Raw genomic sequence first — 21,932 nt, forward strand, 5'->3', positions numbered from 1 at the left:
CAATTCATCCTATACAATATTTCAGGGCTACTTGCTACCACAAGCTGTACTAAATTTCCCAGTCCTTATCTGGAGGAGCACAACACTCAAGATTTTGCTTGAATGAGAACATATTAAAACAGTGGATGTTGCAGTGATCAGACTTATTTTCTATACTACTGACAATTTTGCTCTCTGAAAAAAGCAGGGACCATCTTTCTGTGATTGTCTCCTGCCATCTCTCAGTCAGCATGCTGAAATGGAGCAAAGCAAAGACACGTCTGCCATATGAATTTGACTTTGTACAGATTGAAGATGTTTTTTTTAATCGCCCACAAAACTACACTAGGAATTAAGGAAATACTGACAGTGATAGACAGAACCCAGAAGGGTCCAACGACCAACTTCCCCCGTCTTGGCCTTGTGGCCGTCAGGAGGCTGCTGCGCAGAGCAAAGCACCCATCGGTCACCCCTCTCCCTCCTCCGGAGGGGAGGATGAGGACAGCATCCACGGCCGCCTTCTGCCCTGAAGGAATGAGGGGAGCCTCGAGGCCCCCCCTTGGCCTCGTCGCGGCGGAGCTCCCTGACACAAGCCGGAGCCGCTGCCGACAGGAGTTAATCATTAAGTCCCCAGCAGATCCACTCCTAGCCGGCTCCCCTGAACCTCCCGGGCCTTCAGCCGTGTCCTGTCCCCTTCTGGCCTCACTGAGCACCGCGGCGGGAGGAGAGGCGCGAGGCAGGGACGGAGACAACTCCCCGCTGCCTCCCGACAGCCACCTCCGGGAACCCGTCCAAGGCGGAGTCCCCTCTGCGGGCGCGGCCGTCTCTGCCCGCAGGGGAGCGATGCAACCTCCCTGGAAGGCGCCGTAGGGCACACCTGTTCCCCGCCGCCGCCCCCGCATCACCTCTCCTCCCCTTCCCGTCGGCGCTCGGCTGACACCGTGTCCCGCCGAGGCGACAGAGCCCCGGCCCATGCCGCAGCCGGCGCCCCCCGCGCCCTGAGGCCACCGCCGCCACCGCGCCCTCTGCCCCGTCCCCTCCTGCCGCCCATGGGGCAGAGCAGGGCCCGGTGAGGAGCATGGCCAAGGGGCCGGAGCAGGAGGACGCCTTCCTGCACCTCCCAGCCGAGCAGGCGGTGCCCACCGACGGGCAGGAGGAGTGCTACGGGGGGCTGCTGGGGCGCGGCTTGCTGCCCTGCGCCCAAGAGGGGCTGTCGGGGCCGGCGCTGCCCGCCGGCATTAAGGCAGGTAAGAGGCGGGTGCTGGCAGCGTCCCCAGCTCAGCCCGCGGGCAGGGCAGGTGCGGCAGCCGGGCCGAGGAGCTCGGGGTCTTGCGGGGGGCGCTGCCGTCCCCTCGGCCAGCGGCGGGCAGGGCGGCGGGCGGGAGGGGGTGGCGTGTGGCCGGACCGTAACGATGCCCTCGGGTTTCTCTTCTTGTCGGCCCTGGCCCTCAGAAACACACCTCAGCAGCGAAGCCCTCTCCTCGGAAGAAGAGGATGCGGATCCTCGCGACGGCGCGCTGACAGCCGCCGACCAGAGCCCGTCTGCGAAGAAGAGCATCACGCAGATCATGAAGGACAAGAAGAAGCAGACGCAGCTCACCCTGCAATGGTAGGGCCCCGGCGGCCAGCCCCTGCTGCCCGCCCCGGCCCCTGGGCCGGCTCTGGCCCCGGGCCCGGCCGCTCGGCGGGGACCCCGCGGCTTCAGCAGCGAGCGGTCAGACTCAAAGGGACCTTTCTCTAGCAGCAGATCCGGCAAAGAGGGTGACATCTCACAGTTATTTTAGAAATATTTGTCATTTGTGGGGTGTTTGGTTAGTTGGTTTGGGGGTTGGGTTTGTTTTGGTTTATTATATTTTTTTTCTTATCAGCCTTCCCTACGGATAAGTACATCCATCCCCAAATTTCTGATTTTTTAAATTATCGGAGGTTTGTCAGCTAACAGAAGTCTCTGTTGAATTCTCACAGTACATGGCTGTGGATGAAATGTATCAACAAAACATAGAAACGAAACACTACTCAAGGATTACATATGTGAATGGCTGTTTTAATTATCTTTTAAGGCTATATGACAGATTTTCGGTCTTATAATGTATTTCTTTTACATTTTATTCTACTACCCATAGAAGCCCTAACTTTGCTTCATTTTATCTGGGGAAAAAAGTTAACCAAATAAGAGGTCAAATTCTTCAGACAGTAATTGATAAACATTTCTATTAAAGTGCACTTGAAATTAGGGAGGAGTGCTGCTGAATTAAGTGGGAACTTAATTAGCAAATGCAGACTGTAAATAAAGATTTTTTTTTTTCCTTCTACCTGAAAAATTAGACTAATCTAAATTATTCAGTTTCTTAGTCTAGTTTACATCTGAGTTCTAAGTGTAAATAGTTAAGTCTGGTGAATCAGTTCAAAATTATTCAGTATGCAGTGTTTACTATACAGTATTTTCTTACAGATTTGTGTAATTTGAGAAATACATTTTTTTGCACATCATCCCAGGAGTAGGGAGTAATGTAAAATGATAAAGAAAGAAGCTAACAGGACAGCAGTGAAATACCCAAGGGTTCCATTCATGTGAAGACAGCCAGGTTTTTACTTAGGTTTTTAAAATTTTACTTTAATGACCATTACTTGGCACTTGCACCTCCTTCAAAAAAACCTGTTCTTTGATTTTTCAGTGTGGTTTGGTCAAGAAGCAGTTTTCAGGTCCAGAGTGGAAATTAGAAACCAAAAGGAGGAAGAAAAGAGACATTAGCTCAAGTGTTAAGGATACAGTGGGACAGAAAATGATCTTAAGTCCTTTCAATGGACAGACTTAAACCTAGGTCTTTCATAGTCTAGTTAGTGCTCTTATTTTCAGACTAAGACTGGCTCCTAGTTGATGATAATTTAATTATTCGTATAAAGCAAAAAATCCAGACATTGAAAGACATCCATGAAGAAAAGGGACCTGGCTCCAGGTTTTTCATATTCTGCAACTAACCTAAGCACCAAGTGTGGAGTCAGTCTGTAGTTCTGTGTTGTTCAGCATGAAACTTATCTGTGTGCTGTGATGGAATTCTTCAGTAAAATTAAAAAAAGAACAACAAAAAAATGACAGCAGTACCAAAAAATGGAAAATTACAATCAGGAGAAACTGCATGGTGCATGTTGCTCTGACAGTTTCTTTCTCTACACAGGCTGGAAGAAAACTACATTGTCTGCGAAGGAGTTTGTTTACCAAGATGCATCCTTTATGCACATTATTTGGACTTCTGCAGAAAAGAGAAGCTGGAACCTGCTTGTGCTGCAACTTTTGGGAAGGTAACAAGTAAATGCCTTCATAATTTGTTAGATTAATTGTTTGACAGATTCACAATTTAATACACTTTTGTCAAAATTCCTCTGAAATTCACGTTTTCTACTGCTAATGTACATGGAATCAGACTAACTACAAATACACTGTCTCAGTGGGGTTTCATAACATCACCTCTTGGAGACTGAAACTGAAATAACCTTTTATTTATTGTTATTCTTTAAAAAAAAAGGCTTCCTCTCTGAGTGCCTTTTTTTTTCCATTTTGTTGATGACAGTGATAGGTTCTTTCCGCAAAAACAAATTGGACATGGGAGACACATAATTACACTGAAGGCAATGTAAAGTGAGATGTGACACTAGAAGCAATAATAGAAGGGGAATAAAAATTAATAACACAAAGAGCTCCTTAATGAAAAATTGTTGATTCCACAATTTCTGCCCTTCCCTACAATTAATCCTGAAATAATTTAATGAAAGGGATATATGAACTCTCCAAATTAAATCCTGAGTATTTAGTGAAACGGGAAACCAAAAATGCTTCAAGAATCATCTTTTTTAAAACACTACTGATCTAGTAATGGTTTATACATAGCAAATTGCATTAATTTAATTGAATGATAATAATGGATTTAAAATCCAGTTTATAAAATGTTTGCTTCGTATATTTTCCTCTTGAATTGGATATATTGAGAAATTATATGTCTAATTTTTATTACACCGTTTCAGTAGCTTTTCATTTAAACATTGTTTTGACAGTGACCTATTAGATGTATCTATTGGATCTACTTCTAGTACTGAATTATTTTTCAGACCACACTTTTCAAATAAAAATCAATGTATTTCTAGTTACACTTTTCAAATAAAAATCAATGTATTTCTAGTTGTTTCTCTTTGAAGGCAGAATAGCTAGAGGGCAGAATTTTCCCTGGTTTTGTTTAGATCTCTGAAGCAAAAGATAAAGTTGCATTTTAGGAACTTGAACAAAACAGGATTGTGGTGAAGAAGCCTAGATTTTAAAACGTAAAATTGAAAACAGAAAGGGAGAAAAGGTGGCAAGACTGCAGACACACAGCAAGACGGAAGAAATCCTGCAGTGTGAAACATGCTTAATCATTTATGTTGTGCCATATATGTCACAAATATTTATTCATGAACAACCTTAGATCATATATTTACACTACAATTTTTCTATGAGCAGATTGCTAAGAAACTATACCAGTGTTAAAAATTAATACAGTTATTTTCTATTTAGACCATTCGCCAGAAATTCCCTCTCCTTACCACAAGGCGGCTTGGAACAAGGGGCCACTCAAAGTAAGGCACAATTACCTGTGTATTCACTTGTAGAACACATTTTAGGAATGACATGTATTTCCATGTCTCTTTAATAAATATTAATTGGTGTAAATACTAATTATTCAGATTATACATTGCAAGTGATAAATTTCATGTACATTAAACTGACACTTAAATTCAAACTCGAAAGTTTGAATTTAAAAACATTGTTGCCGGTATAATTTCTAAAATTAAACTAAGTTTCTAAATCTTGTTATCCTCTTTATAGATCCTTGCATTTGTTGAAAATATATGTCAAAATGTTAGAGATAAAAAACATATAATGCGTATATCTTTTTTACAGTTGTTCATCTTTCTATAAATAGATTTTATTTCCATTTTGCAAGCGTAAAAACTTCCATTGTGTTCTGTATATAACAATATGGATTCACTTAAATACACTACTAAAAAATGTTGGTTTAAATTGAGAAGAAGGTATATGTCTGGTCTTTGTTGTGGGTATCTTACAAAACTCTAAAAAGCACACAACCTATAATGCAGTCGTTTCATAAATCCAATTCATTTGTATATTTGATCTGTGGAACATTAGGTTGTAGGAACAGATCATAGATGATCCTATATCACCTATAGTGACATGTTTATTAGTTCTGGTTCTGGCACTATGCTTTTGTCTATAATAATGTTAGTGTAAAACTGTTGTGAACAGTGGCAACAAACTATTCCCTCACATCCATTTTGCTAATGAATAAGATAGAAAACCAGAATAAAAGTAGTAATAGAGGAAACTCAGACATTGTATGTTAGGGAAAACTCTTAATTTTGAACTACTTAGCCTTGAAAGAAAAAGTTACTCAGGTCTTTCAGTAGTTTATAAGCAAAACTCAAAGCAAATAGAGACTGAAAAGGAAAAAACCCTACAAGACTGGTTTTCCTAAGTGTTTTGCAATATACTAGAAATGTCTGAAAGAAACATTTTTTACTTTCATAATTCTTGGGGGTTGCTACATGTTATGCTTGATTTTCTTCTGCCTTAGAAATATAAGAAATAGCTACTTGATTCCACCTTAGTTTTGCTGAAGAATGCATGTGAGATGTCATTTTTGGATTTTAGGTTTTGTTGCAGAAAAAATGGAAAGTGGAGAAGCATATAAATTCCAAATTTTTACTAAGACATTCTATTTCTTGAGTATGCCTTAAGTATTTATTTTAAATAACCATTAATGAAAGTAAAATCCAAAGGAAATAAAGCCTGTATAGAACATTATTATTTTCTTTTATTTTTTTCCTTTTTTTTTTTTTGACAGAGGACAGTTCTTGTATAGTTTCTATCCCAGAGTTATAAATTTGTAATCCATTGATCTTTTTTAGGAGATGGTACACAGTCTGTATTCTACAGAGGGAAACTGGGACTAAAGTTAATTTCTCTTTTTGTAGATGACCTATAGGTGCTGAATAGAGGGGTTTTGAGGAGAGCAACTATTAGAAAGGTTATTTATTGGGGAAAAGAGGGATTTTATGTATTGTCTGCTGTGGTGAACTTAAGCTATGGATGCAGGCATAAGATGATGTAGACAGAATTTTACAGATAGACACTTGCTGCTAATCTGTACAGGACTATTTGACAACCTACTAATTCATCAATGTCTTGGTGAATTCTTAGGTTCATAATCCAACACATTTGGAGAACAACTTATAAACTATAATGAATGAGACAATACAGGAAAAAGTCTCCCACATTCTCATTATATATTTTTTCTGACATATCTAATGGATTGATAAACAAGATCCAATCAGTAGCTAAACTTCCAAAATGTATCATGTGTCTGCATAATTTAAGCACAGTAATTCAACTTATATTAAGCAAATGAGTATGTTTCAAAGGGGTAGCTAGCTGCAAAAATTAATTGTTTTGGGACATGTGTCACTATATTCCACTTTTCTCTAAGACATTTAAAAATGTTAGATATAACTCATGCCCAACATTTCTTCGGCAGATTCCATATCCCTACTGGTTGGTATTATGTGCCAGATCATATGGATTAACTGTTCTTGAACAATTTCCTCAAAGGGGTGAGGCATCTGCTGGTTTTGTTTGAACATCTGGCACTTGTTTCTCCTTATTTTTTTTCATCAGAGTTTTCGTTAGAGACTTTTCCTCTGCAATTCTCGTTTCCACTACGATACATTTACATTGATCTTGTTGTGTTAAAAAGATCCTTACAAAAGGCATAAATGACAATATCTCCAGTTCAGAAACTGAATACAACAGCAAGTAGTCATAGAGAAGAGGCAGTATAAATCATAGAATCATAGAGGCATAGAATAGTAGAATGGTTTGGGTTGGAAGGGACCTTAAAGACCAGCTAGTTTCAACCCACTGCCACAGACCAGGACACCTTCCACTACACTAGGTTGCTCAAAGCCCCATCCAAACTGGCTTTGAACACTTCTGGGGATGGGGCATCCACAGCTGCTCTGAGCAACCTGTGCCACTGCTTCACCACCCTCACAGAAAAGAATTTCTTCCTAATATCTAATCTAAACCTCCCCTCTATCAGTTCAATCATCTCTGACTATCTATTTTTCTATGTCTGGTGTTGTGGACCATATTCCCCTCAGAACCACAGACTTACTGAGGAGCAAATTAATTTCTAATTTCACCAGGTAGCAGTTTGTCACACAAATATCATTTACTGAAGTATTTCCATTAAATTGATAAGCAAGTTAAAGGACTGATCATCAGTTTTGAGAAATTGCTAGTCACCCTGTTTTCATGTCACACAGACTCTAAATGTCATAAGCTGTTTCTGGGTTGCTGAGACTGGTAAGAGAGTTCTTACTAGCAGTTAAATGATATTTTTTGAAGCATGGTAGTATAGTGACATTGTATTATTTCTATCATTGCTATCATTATTGCCATATAATATTAGTAGGAGCAGTATCAGTACTGACTGTTCCTAACAGTGATGTTTTATTTGGTGGTATTGCCTAGGAACTCTGATCATTGTCCAGGACTCTACTGAGTCAGATGCTTCAAAAGCATGAAAGGAAAGAGACAATTCTCCTCCAATGGAATCACTGTTCTTATATTTCAAAGAAAAGTTAATTCCCCAGGAGAAAGGTACCTTACTGGACATTGCATGCATACACAGCAACCTATTGATAGAACCTGGCTGTGACCAGGAGAAAGCAAAGAAAATCAGTTCCCATTTCCATCATATTGAAAGTGACAGAAATTGTTTTTCTCCCATACTGAAACAAGGCCAAGCTCTCTCTAACATTCTCATGAGCATGAACTGGATTTGAGAAAGAGCTCCTGCTCTTTATGTGTGGAATCCAGTTGCTGTTTTAAGGTGTGAGTTACACAATTGTTAGCTCTTCCTGTGATCCCAAGCAGCACTTGTCATCTCCAGTACTGGACAAAGGACAGACTTAAAACTGGGTCTAATGATTCCTAAAATTCAAGTCAGAGCCTCTTTTCCTCTGTGTTTACATCCAACAACCCATTTAGTATCAATACTAAAACACTCATTTAAATATTCTGCCAAGAAATACAACACGTTGGACACAATTTTGTTAACAAAGTTCATTCATCTCTCATACCTATGCTAATCACTCTATACTGTTCAATGTAAAGGAAATTTTCTATATTCCTACTCAGTGAAAGAAGGTTCAGTACCATAAATACTGCAAACTGCTCTCTTAGATGAGTATTTCATGAATAACAGTTCTCTGTGCAGCAGGTCCTGAATCCACTTTTTTGCATAGGTAATGTTGAACATACTGTGATAACTGATAGAATTCAGTTATAACCTTCATGGTACATGAATTACAAGCAGCTATTTGGGAAAACGTACAAACTGCCTAATCCATAAGCACAGAAGACTGTTTGAGCTCAAGTTACAATTTAATTTCTGTGTAGACTTTGATCAATGATGAATCTTAGCTTTTATCCATCATGTCTGAAAACTATTATCTTATTTATTAGGAGTGATTTAGTGGGTTAATAAAACTGATATGGCAGCTGGCCCTGTGATAACAAGTTATTGCAAGTCCCTGAACAGCTTAAGCCTATCATTTCCTTATCAGCTATCATTTGTGTCAGTGTATGCTAAAATCAGGACTACAAGTAGCATAGGAACATATGTTACAACAAACCACTGAAATTAAAAGAGAAAAGCAGTTCAACTTGTTTTATAAAATGTTTGTTTCAAAAATTGAAAGTAAGTTCCTTATGATGACTGGTTAAATTTTATTAATTATACAACAGAAATATAAATAATAAAATATAGATAAACTGTACATACATATAAAAATATGCTCATAAAAGAGACAGAAGGCATTTGAAGATGTAGGTTTAAGATATTATCAGTGTGTCTGGGTTTGATATACTACTCTCAATAGGGAGCCCAAAATAACCTATTGAATTAATGACTTTGGCTTGTAAGAGAATAATCTTCATACCCTATTACTCTATGAAGTATACCAGACAGAGAGTGAACAGTAAGATTATATTATTTTTAATGTTTCTGTGTCATGACCAGAAAACTGTATTTTGTAGTACAAAAAATTCAGCTATAAAAATCGCTGAAGAAAGTCAGAATGGCAACTGTTGTGCCTTTAATATACACAGAATACTTACGGAAAATATCTATACATAACAAAATGTTTCAATGATGAATTTTGATATTTTGGGGCAGTCCAGCAGGAATAACTACATTGCCTACCACTGGAAGCCTGAGAATCTAAATCACACAATAGTTCCTGTCTCTAACCCAAATATATTAATATTGAATTAGATGTTGAATAATCTAGATATTGAATCCTAACTTTGTAAGGAAGTAATGATTTTCCTTGCCTCTGGACCACTCCAAGGAGGGAATGTTAAATCTGTGGTGAAAGTGTAAAGTTTTATTTTTAGAATTTAAAAAATGGCATGTGATTGAAACTGGGAGATTTAAGCTACTGGAAGGAGATGTAGGCAACTGCTTGCTTACACTGCCAATGAAAAATGTACAGATAACATTGTCAAAGAGTGGTCACAGCTCTATTTTTTTTTCATTCCTGTTCAATGGACAACCTTTACAATGTAAAGACTAAGTAAATGCTGTTATTTCAAAGAGCCCATACGTGTATATTTTCAATACCTCTTGTGTCACATCTAAAATTACTTAATTTTCATGAAAGAAGAAAAAATGCATTTGTGTCAGAACTCTGTCAAATATTAGGAATTTCCATATCCAGGTCTTTAGCCCAAGTCTATAAGTTTAATACTCCTAAACCAAAAATGATGGATGAAAATCTTCAGGACTTTACTCACAACATAGGTGACAAAACATGTGAGCTGGAGGACAACCATATAGTACTGTAACATTTAATGAAAGGTTCCATTGGCATCCTAAACCACACTGAGGGGTCAGTTTGCTTTGATCAGCCTGACTTTAACAGAGAAAAAGAGAACTGTTATGAGTAGATGGTCCTGTGTCTGAGCTTTTATGTTAACAGGTATTTAAAAATAGTCAGTTCATCACATCATCATCCCTCAGAAAAATGAGGGCAAGAAAACTAAAAGTGAATAAAGAGGGGAGAAACTTTTGGCTTTCCTAGGGATTGACAGGTGCCACAGTGATATAGCAGTGTTATGTAGACTCATCAGTTTCAGGAAAACACTAAAAGTGATGATGTTTAACAACAGCCACTTTTCATCATGTTTTTGCCTGTAAAATCCTGAACCCACACAACAGACTGTCCAGTAACAGAATATTTCAGCTGAGATTTTCAAAGCTACCTAGGCTAGGCAAATATATCATCCTAATGAATATTTTCTTAGCTATAATTTACATCTAATGCCTTTAATCAGATTTGTAAATATAAAGCACTTGAGGATTTTGTTCTTACCTGTGATAGTCCCATGCAAGAACAAACAAAATACTATGATTTTTTTTTTTTTTAATGGGCATCACCAGGAACAGCAGAAATGAGATAAATACTTTGGTTAATGTGTTCTACGAACTATTTGCTGGGTCTTTGTGTCTTAAGAGTGCATTTCTTCAAGCTTTTGAGAAGTTTCGCAAAATCAGTGCAATGTGTTGCAGTGTACCTCTGAGTTAATTTTGATTTACACACAATGTACTCAAATTGCAAGTGTTACTTTGAAGCAGCTCAGTTAAACCAGCTGCTGTAGCATTTTCAAGCTAATTTTAGTAAAAACCAATTGAACCTGAGTATACTATCCATAACATTCTTAGACAAATGTCATTTAACACAATCAGTTTTTAAATCTACAAGACAGGGGCTATCACCTTTGATAGATGAACTCAAGCAAACCTTGCTATGACCAGTAAGGAAAGAGCTGCCCCCAGCTTGCTCCCCTGCCCTTCTCCAGAAGGTCACTTATTTTGTAGCAGAGTCAGTGGAAAGCAGTAAGTATTCACTGCACAGCCAGTTTTCTCAGCAACAACACTCCCTCTTTAGCACCTTTGCTGTCTTCAATTAAGGTGTTGGGCATAGCACTGCAAAGCCTGAGCAATAGGCATGTTTCCTTCTTCAAGCTCTACTTGGGAGCAGTAATCTCCAGGAGACCAGCAAGGGAGACAAATGTGGATAAGAACTGCTTAAATGGCTAAATAATTCAGAATTAGTCAGCCTACAAAGCAACAGAAGAGTGAATGAATGACATGTTAGCATTTTTAGTCTAGGAGGCTGAACACTAAGTTATAAGGTACACCAACAAGCTATTTTCAACTGAGAAGTACTCTGAGAGACTGCCTAAATAAAGCAGTGGTAAGACAGATAAAATAAACCTGGTAGATCGAACCCAGCACCCTTTCAACAAATGAAGTCAAATGAAACAGAATGCATATCAGGGAAAACAGATGTAACACGTTTCTGTATTTTCTGTTCCAGCTACATTTTTGTAAGTATTTTAAATTTAAAGAAGACCCTATCCTTGAATTTTTGATAAAATCATGACAATATTGTTTTCTATGAGACCAGATTGTGTTCCATGTCAGTGGAAGGAATTGTTAGACACAGTTTAGAAAAGTTTTCATAAAGCATTTAAAATCAATTAGACCACTTGCTTTACTTGACATGTCACTCATAAACACTCCTCTTTTTTATTTTTTTCTCCACAGGTACCACTATTATGGAATTGGCATTAAAGAAAGCAGCGCATACTACCACTCTGTGTATTCTGGAAAAGGCTTAACCAGGTACAATGACATAACTTCTGAGACTTAGTCAGTGAAGGTCTAACTTTAACCTTCCCTTGGAAGGTACTTGTAGGACTCTACTTTTTGTTTCTACCAGAACTAGTATTGCTGCTTATCTCAGTGTTTGTTTTAAGATGTTGTTTTAGATATTTTGCTAATGTCTTCCAATCTGACCCCACCACAGTCAGTGTGGAGGTGCATCAGCTTATGACAGAGGAGCATTTGTTCAAGTTTGTATGAGGCAGAAAAATACCATTTCCAGGGCACTGTCTCATTTTGTTTGCTTGTGTGTCACCCTGTGAGTTCTTTCTTCAGGACAGCTTTCCATTATGAAACGTCTAGAGAATGGTGTGAAGCTGGCACCTGTAGGGAAGGAGGGAGGGATCTGTATAGATTAATATTTACAGGTCCTTTGACTGGCTAATATCAGTTTAAACCTAACCCAGGAAGCTCTAATTATATTTATTTAAGGGACAGCTAGTAGGATCAATACTTTACGATAGCTGCCTGTTGGTTTGCCAAAGATTAATAGTTCGTAAAACAAATGTCTCTGTTCACATATGGTTTGAATGATGGCTTTCATTGTCTATGGCAGTATACCTGTATAAGTGGGACTCTAAGAAAGGAAAGGAATAAATGAGTTTATAATCACACATAGAAAATTCAGCTGGTGGCAGGTTTAGGTTATATTCAAAGAGACCTTTTCCAAACAATAGGACAATTGTAAAAATTGAGGGTAATGTTTCCAATGATGCTTAAAAGGAGGGCTCTCTCCACTTCAGGACTTAGGGTGTAGTAGATTCAAATATGCTATTTCCTTATCCAGTATTTGTCCAGAGCTGCAGAGGTGTTGCTGGTACACAGTGTATTATTCTTTCATAATACAGAATTATTTCAAACCAACTGTTTATCTAATTGACTAAAAGACAGTTAATTTCATTCAAGGGAGTATAATAACTCTTATTCCTCAGCTTTATGTCAGGCAGTGCCTGCTCATGTAAAGCTCTGTCTTTGCACAATCTAGCAGCAATGAATACAAAGAAAGTCGAGGTCATGCGAAATTCCCCACAGCTAGATTTCCGACAGCATACACACACATAAAGATGGCATAGATACTCTCTAAGATTTTCAGGAATACTCATGAGATTCAGTACTTAGGAACATTTTGTTTGCGTTAGGACCTGTGCTGCCCTGTATGAGATGTTGAATTTTCAGGTTCTGGCAGTCTAATTGCCTCCCTAGCTGATTTAGAACAGAAGCTCAAATGCTCATTTTGTACCATCTGGACCACAACTGTGGTTGGATTTTTCTGTGTGAACAGAATAAGGCAGTACCCTGGGGTTAAGAACAAGCTTCTGGATAGGGAGTCAGGCAGTGCAGGGATTCATAACTGAATCTCCCAGTTGCTGGCTGCTACATATAGTGATCCATAAAATCTGTCCTTTGTCTGATATCTCTTCTAGGTGAGCTATAAAAATGGTTCCTGGATCAAGCTTGGGGCAAAATAGGCAGGAAAAATGTATGAGTTGATAATGATGTCAGATCATGTCATGCCCATACACAAATATAGACATATGGAGGCCTTTACCACAAGGTTTGCATGTCAGCTGGCAGCTTGACCAGAGATTATATGGGACAGTGGGCTTCAGTTTAGTTGCCTAAATATAGGCCTCTACACTGCAATTTCAAACTTAATTGGCATTCATGTATTAATATTTAGGTAACTGAGCTGAGTACAATAGTCCTTAAATCCAAGGTTACAGTGCCTGAATCTTTAAACTGTAAATTTGACCTCCTGATTCTTCTAAATATCAAGCCTTGCACTGTGAAAGGAGCACACCTCACACCAAAAATGGTTTATATCCACAGCACTATGCGAAGGGTAGCTTTAGCTAGCAATTAAGGCTCTGGAATAGCACTGCTAGCAGGTGCTGCCTCACATTTTTGCTGTACATTCTGTGTACATTTTGCTGAACATACAGAAATCCAGAGCCCATAACAAATATATCTATCTAGGAAGTTAATTAGATCTACGTTGTAATCAGCTGAGTAATGCCTTAATTTATACTTATCTATCAACAGGCAAGGGAACGCTGTAGGTAACATATGCTGGATCATCATGTGGTGGGAATTGTTAGGCACCTGTGTTTGGCCCAGGCAGGAGGAATTCCACAACTACTCAGCCTCTGGTTTTCTGTTCTGCCAGCAGAGCATCTCAACAGCAGGAAACCACAATATTGCCCCTAATAATTATAAGACTCCACGTTGCCCACAGTATCTTATCAGTTGGCAGCTAGTGGTACAGGAAATAAAAATAGTCAAACAACATTTATCATTATACTGATCTACTAGAATCGCTAGTATTACACATTCTCTCTACTTTAGTAGTTATAACTTAAAACATGTGCTTTATGATTTCTGTGCAGAAGGGTAGTCTGATAGTCCAATGACTTCACTGAGAATCTCTGGATAGGACATTCACCATACTGCAACATATTTTTACCCATTAACAAATCTTTGATCTCAGAAATAATTTTATCAAAATAGTACTGTGGTGAAAAAGAATAGAAAATCACCAGGATTTCCTAATTTTCCCAAGAACTGTAAATTCTATATGTACTTTTTCTGCTCTGAATTTACTTAGCTCTATCAAAACCTGTATTTATTTCCTCATAAAAACCTTATGGACTTGCATCTATGCTATCCTTTTGCTGTTTGTGAAGTTGCAAAGATCCAAACAAAAAGCTGAAACTGGGCTTTATACTTTACTGTTTAGTCAACAGTCTGAAGCCTCATGTTTTATAAGACATCAGTAGGTTTCCAGACATCCTCAGGCATTTGCAAATCAGTGGAAGAAATTAAGGAAAAAACCCATGACTTTTACTAGAGTTACATTTGAAAAAATGTGACAATTTTTCTAACAGATCTATTATTTATATATATATACACCTATATGCACCTCATCTCTACAAATATTCTGCTTAGGAAAAAAAATAACCAAATGTGCTTATTTCCAAAGGTTTTCTGGAAGCAAGCTAAAAAATGAGGTAAGTACTGTAGCCTGTTTCCTTTTACTTCTGTTGTAATCCAAATATGAAGTGACCTGTGATTTTCTTCATATTAATTTCTTTTAAAATTGCAACAGTATTTTTCATTACACATTAGACTGCATAATCTTTTTTGATGATGCTGAGTATTTGTTCCTCTAAATATTCAAAGAAAAATAAGATTGGAAGACACCTTCTAGGGTTCCCATGGCAATCCAACTCTCCATAACCATAGATGTTCATAATAGACCATTTTAAGTAAAGGATCGGGTTCTTACTTAATTTTTTGTATATATTACCTTTGCAGAAGGACTTTTTCAGAATCTCATTTGTCTGACTTGAAGCCAAATAGAAAGCTTTTTTTTTAACAAACTTAAATTTTTGCCTTCTGGTCAGGATTGTCTTTCTCTACTTTTTACTCTTCATGACATTGTGTTGTGATATGTCTTTTTCCTGCTTTTGCTTGTTGGATGGAACAAACAGCAGCTTTTAGTAATTTCTGATCAGCCTTACGGCCTTTCACCATACTTGTTCTGATTTGAGTATCTTTGGAGTAAAAAAACCATAAAGCCTTGTAAATGGCATATTTGCAATTTCTGTTGGAAATTTCCCTTCTACTGACCCCTAGAACAGGATGTGGTTTTGTTGGTTTTTGTTCTCCCAAAGTAGTCTACATTTTCACAACTCTATACTATGGTATAGTCATTGTCATTACGGTCATATTTATACCAGAAAATTATGTATTATTGTACAATAAGGGTTAAGGGTTGATCCTAGTATTTTTCTTTGACACTGAGTTCAGCTGGCATGGAATATCCTGCATCCACATTATTAAACTCCTGAACCTGCAAAAAAACCTAGGCACATCTCAGCCACATTCCCACAGAAAAACATCCCTAACATGCAGTACCTGTTGAAGTATGACCAGAAAGTGTTTGGGATGCCGCTAATTGGCATGGGCTGAAAGAATACCAGAGACCATTCTGAATAATACTGTTCCAGTATTGCTTGGGAATGTTTTCTGACATCATTTAATTTGCTAGACTAGATACGCCTTCTGTGATCAACTGATACACAGCAAGACTTTCAACTTTTTTGTTTCCAGATAAGCAACACCTAGCTAATAGCAGACATTCTTATTGGTCCCTGAGAGTGTAGTTTTGCTCTGTTGATTTTCATCCCCTTTATTACAATTATCTCAAAGCCATCCAGATCTTTCTACATGACCTCTTGATATTCCTCTGTTGATGATTTCATTAGCTCATGTCAACCAATCTAATCTATGAAATGTTCAGTGAGATCAGCCCCAAATTTGAACTTTGAGAATCTTCCCTGCAATCCCTTTTCAACCCAGTAGTTTCCCTGTCAACACAACTTTTTAGCCTTTCAGCTGGAGTCAGCTTCTTAAACATTTTTACATTCTTTTACTAATCCCCACTCTCACCAGTGTAAGTAATCATTTCCCATGGTGACACCACATCGAGTATTTTACTGAGGTTCAGATAGATTAGATTTGCTACAATTTCCCTGTTCAGATAATCAGCTATCTTATCAAATACAGATTCTGCTATGCCATGGGATATTCCCAACAAATTCACAAGCACTACTGCAGCATTCATTTGTTCAGTTTTGGGACAGAATATATCTAGTTCCCTTGGCATAAATGAATGCATATTTACTTCCATCTCTGATGTAGCATTCCCAGTTTGCCTTGTAATTCAAAGTCCCACAAATCTGTCTTGTTTCTACCCCAAAGTTCCCTTGTCCTCCCAGAAAAAATGTTCACAGATGACGTGGTAGAGATGTGTGAGAAAAGGTACATCAGTATGAGTTTTTGATTGTCTATCTCTGTATTGTCTGAAATTATTCAGACAGTTCTTAAAAGAAATAAGTCTTTCATAGTCAAAACTGAACTACAATAATTTCAGCCTATGGAAAATTTGACATCATACTTTCCATTAATATGAACAGGTGATAGATATATCCTTACTCATTTGCTTGAAAGTACATGCAATCAGGTATTCCAGAAAGATTTACAATGATTGCATAAGGTCTAATTCCCAGTAGGAACATAAAGACATTGAAAAGATGTTGAAGCACTGATTGTCTAAATATAATGAGTAAATGGCATTTGAATGAATACTTATTGAGTACCAGGGACACTGTTTACTTCTGGTATGTTTTATCGCATTTTCTAGTATTCTCTCTGTAGGGGGAGATATCAGCAAATTCTTTTATCTAAACCAGTTAGTGCACCATTAGAGTCTGTATGGTTAATTAGGCAGATAATATTACTGTCATTATCTTAATGTTAAATGGCCATTAGAAACAGATGGCCTTAAATTGAAAGGGCAAGTGGCAGCAGGTTAAAATATTAAGCCTAGAACTGAGGCACAGTCATATATAAGTCCATTAGCAAGGTAAAAAACATTGCATACTATCTTCTCTTAAACCTCCCACCACAATCACTACTTCTTTTAAATGAGCAAATCGCTTTTAATCAGAGCTTTTAATATATTTCATGGGTAATTGCATAATAAAATCACTAAGACTACTCCTGTTATGAAAGAAACCCCAAAAGAACCTCCTTATACTGATAGATGATTATAACACCAAAAGTGTTGACACAGAGAGGTATTAAGGTTTCTAAATTTCTACAGTTTCTATGACTTAGAGCTTTATATGTGTTTGCATAGTAGATAGCATAGACAAAATTCATTTACATAGAGTATGCTTTCTTTTCTTACTGTCTGTTTTGGCAGACACATCTCCCTCTAAAAATAGGGCTATATGTATGTTGAATAAGTCAGTTACAGCTATAGTTTTCTGAATTCAGTATTTGAGAGAATTTCACTTGAAAATGGCCTCCAATTAATGAGTCAACATTTATAGATATATAGTCCCCTTGGCACGCTTTTACACTGTGTGTTGCACTCTGTAACTACTATTCCCACTTTAGAAAAATCTGTCTGTATGCCAAGGGGTAGGAAACGGTCACTTCAAGTTCCATTCAAAAGCCTGTTGCATGATCATAAATTTCATCCATTAGGACAGAGGGAATCTAAGCAGAAGTAATGGATTTACCACAGGAATATGCAGAAGGCAAGCTTGTGGCTCTGTACACTGACTTGATATAAGGACTGGTTAGGCTAAAATGGAACAAAGGGTTTCAGCCAAACAGTCTTCAGATTTGAATGGAATCCTGTGAGAATAAGTACAGTTCAGTCAGTAAGGACAGAATCATAATACAGATTGTATTGCTTCTCTTGAGGATGTGGGTTTCACCTTAATTATAGCATTTAGGAGCTTAATAGGCCTAATAAGGTGTGCATTATAAGTATACACGTAATTACCCTATATTACTACAAGATGTACTCAAGATCTGTTCTCAGTCTGTAAGTGGAACAAGATGTGTCTACAATATTTTAGATATCACAAGCTAAGGAGACTTAATATGTGAAATCTAGGAACAGAAAGAAACTCTGAGATCGGCAGAATTTAGCATAATTCAGGAGGAATTTATCTTGTGTCTGAGTCAATATTGACCATGTCCCAACAAAGTGGAAAACACTAAATGGGAATATCTTACTGAGAATGGGAATATTCTTCCTGCGATGTAAAACTGGGACTTCATGTCAAGTCTGCCACAATCACAGAAAGCTGTATAATAAATATATGGTACAGAAGTATCCACAGATCATATATACCATCACATCCATAACACCACAAACTATTACCAAACTTTATGATAAACTAAAATAACAGTTGGCATAGTAAAATAGCTGAAATCATGATTGCTCTGCTATCAGAGCAGGAAGAGAGCAGGGGAGAACAGTAATATCTCCGCTGCTCTAGATCCTTGCACTAGAAAGATACATATTAAATAAAATTAGGGTCTCCTTGAATCACAGGATCACAGCCCACACTGTGGAGAAGAGTAGCATTTTACTTTAGCTTTTAAACATAGATTAAATCCAAAGCTTGTAGAATTCCATGAAGTAATGTGTCTCAAATGCTCCTTCACTCTGAGAACTGTGTTTGATGGAGTTTAAATCTAGACAAATATTTAATAACTTTCCTGAGCCGGTATCCAGATCTGGATAAGCATCAATATTTTTGAAGGATTATCTGAATGCAAGTATTCTGGTATGTGGAGAGACTTATGAGATAATATACAAGTTTTGGATGATTTGTTTGTTTCAGTTGTATCGATATTAGCTATTTCAATGTTCCTGTTTTTTCCTTTCTGTTTCAGGGTGGTTTTACTCGTAAATATTCTCTGAGTTCCAAAACTGGAACACTCCTCCCAGAGTTTCCAAGTGCTCAACACCTTTTGCTTCAAGGGTGCATTTCTAAAGACAAGGTAAAATGTGAGCTGCTTCTTTTCCGACTTTAAGATCAAAAATTTGCCACAGAATGTTTCTTCGTATCTTAGCCTTTGAGGTATTGACATGAAAGAGCCAGAAATGTCCATAATCAAATAGAGGTGACTGATTTATAGAGGGGGCAAACCTTTACTAACACCGATTAACCGGCTTTCCACTGGAAAGGTGGTTGAATTATTTACCTATTAACTGACCCAGTATTTTACAAACTGATGGTATGTAAGACGGGGAGAGCAAAACAAACAAATAACTGAGAGTTGTATTCTTTCCAAATACCTTTGGATTTAAGGTAAGTTTTTTGTTCTGATTAGAACAGAACAAATAATTCACAACAAATAATTAGATGAATTTTACTCTCTTTCATTGTTTGAAAAGAGACCGAAAATCTGAACATCCGGGGCTTTTTTTAATTATTAAAATCATTCCTCAAATCAATATTTAGTATTGTGTATCCTAAGTATAACTGTTCACTTAAAAGTATCTCTCTCATGTTTTCTGTCTTTGACTCATTGCCCATGTGTTATGTCTGTGTTGTTTCTGGTCACATTACAGGCTGCTACATCCCTGAACTGTTCTAGAAACCTTTTGATAGACATTGTGAACTCTCCAATTTAGCCTCCAGTGCAGGTCATGATTGGGACTGTTTTGAGATATGTTGCTTTAAAGCTTTTTGGTTTTGAGCCCTTCCTCTTAAGCTTTTTTCTAGGAAAGTAGTGAAGCCTAGGATCCCTGTAGTGAGAAGCTAAACAAAAGGAGCCATCTTAGCTGGAAATCTTACAGTTTCTAAAGAAAGCCCAGATGTACTCAGCAGTGTGCACCATCTGTTGCTATAGCCTGCATCAGTGAATTGACATCTCTCCTATATATTACACTCTCATAACATTTTAATCTGAAGAACATTTGAGGTTCCTTGCAAACTCAACACAGCACTGTAAACAAAACAGATTTTTACTGCTCCAACGATGAAGAAAAATTTGCAGCTCTTTTCACCTTCATTTTTTAATCAGCAGCATTGTGCCTGACTGTCTGGGGGCAGACCTGTGGAGTTGTGAGGAGACTGAGAAGGGAGATGAATTTCAGTGTATCTCCTGTGCTCTCTTTCGTTGCTGCTCTTTCCTCATTTCTAATTCTCTTATTTCCTACTTTCTTTCCTTACTGTCTTTCCCCTCCTTCATCTTATCTGACCAAGGATTATTGAACCTAAGTCCAGACATGAGGTTTGACTCCTGCATTAAACTCCCAGAAATTTCTTGCACCTGAGATCTCTTAAGAGTCCATAAATGTAGCATTCTGCAATAAAATAGATGGGTAGTTTCTGCATTTAATGTTTCTGAAGAAAACTTACCCAAACTTTAAACTTCCATCAACCCCTTACAAAAACAATTCTTTAAAATGTTCTTAGAACTCACACTTTGCCATTGTTTTTCAAAGATACATAGTTACAGTAGCAGATCTGAAAGTCAGAAAGATTCTACTTTCAAAGAAATCTGCATGCTAAACCTGTTGCAATTAGATGGTACTAGGTTCATGTTAAATCTGATAGTGTTTTGCTGGAGAAGTTCACAAGCTGTGACAACTTTTCTGTGATTCAGGACCACAAGAATTGTTTTGCTAGCATTTTTCTTTTCTTAAAATAGTTTAGTGTATTTCTTGTCTTATAATTTGCTACAAATTTAAAAAATTACTGTCTTTTTTTTTTTTTTTTGAATAAGAGAGCACTCCACTCAGATAAAGTAGCCTGATGAGATGAAAGGGAGTTCTGCTTTTTAAAGTTCAGTTCATGTAAGGCAGTGATTAAACTTTGACCAAATGACTGGCAGCTATTTTCTCATTTGTCCAAGTAGATGATGTTTCAGAACACTCATAGACGCCTATAGTAGCCTAATGATTAACTTGCACTGCTCTTTGGGATTAATCTTAGCTTCAGAAAGGTGAATTTACTTTACCATCTGACTGGATAATCTGACTATTGCCTTACCTTAATACCTACATTTTCACAGTGTATACATGTTCAAGTGCTACATTTCTGACAACAACATAAATGCTTGACTTAAATAATGCTTGACTAATAATGACTTAAAAATGTTGATAAAACTAGCGATGAGTGCCCTCCTCATCACTTCTGGATATACAGACTGTCTACTTGTGAATACGCATTGCAATATAGTTTATACTGTATGTTTAAATAGCTACAGAAAGTAGAAACCTCGATCACTATAGCAGTAAAGGAGAGAGCTAAGAAACTCAGTCTTATCTTTCTTCCTTCCTTCCAAAACAGGTAGATACTCTTATCATGATGTACAAAACACACTGTCAGTGTGTCCTTGACAATGCAATTAATGGGAACTTTGAAGAGGTAAGGTTGTTTGAACACATATTCTTGGTATATATGCACAGGGAACCAAGAAAGCATTATTTATGTCTATGAATCTGGTTCCTATTCCTTTAGATTCAACATTTCCTATTACATTTTTGGCAAGGAATGCCTGATCATCTTCTTCCCCTGCTCGAAAATCCCATCATCATTGACATCTTCTGTGTCTGTGACTCAATACTGTATAAGGTAAGTTAAGCATTTAGCTACATGGATAACATCAACCGCATTACAACTTTTGTATCTGTAAAAACATACAATAACAGGATGCCATGACTGCTTTCTGCCTCCGCTGTGTAAATTGGCAAGGGAATCACTGAAATAAAGAAATAAAATGGGCACA

At 37.7% G+C, this 21,932-nt stretch overlaps 1 protein-coding gene across 1 annotated transcript in view; it reads left to right on the forward strand.

The window, feature by feature from the left end:
- The first annotated feature begins 1,057 nt into the window (after positions 1-1,057).
- RFX6 (regulatory factor X6) overlaps positions 1,058-21,932 on the forward strand; it is a 34,861-nt gene continuing 13,986 nt past the window's right edge. The window contains exons 1-9 of the mRNA XM_027633864.1: positions 1,058-1,226; positions 1,432-1,588; positions 3,156-3,279; positions 4,526-4,587; positions 11,706-11,783; positions 14,803-14,830; positions 19,086-19,193; positions 21,494-21,571; positions 21,665-21,778. Of these exons, the coding sequence (XP_027489665.1) occupies positions 1,058-1,226; positions 1,432-1,588; positions 3,156-3,279; positions 4,526-4,587; positions 11,706-11,783; positions 14,803-14,830; positions 19,086-19,193; positions 21,494-21,571; positions 21,665-21,778 (918 nt within the window). The remainder of the gene's footprint in view (positions 1,227-1,431; positions 1,589-3,155; positions 3,280-4,525; positions 4,588-11,705; positions 11,784-14,802; positions 14,831-19,085; positions 19,194-21,493; positions 21,572-21,664; positions 21,779-21,932) is intronic.

This window comes from Corapipo altera, unplaced genomic scaffold (genome assembly GCF_003945725.1).
Source record: "Corapipo altera isolate COAL_440 unplaced genomic scaffold, ASM394572v1 2b, whole genome shotgun sequence".
Lineage (NCBI taxonomy): Eukaryota > Metazoa > Chordata > Aves > Passeriformes > Pipridae > Corapipo > Corapipo altera.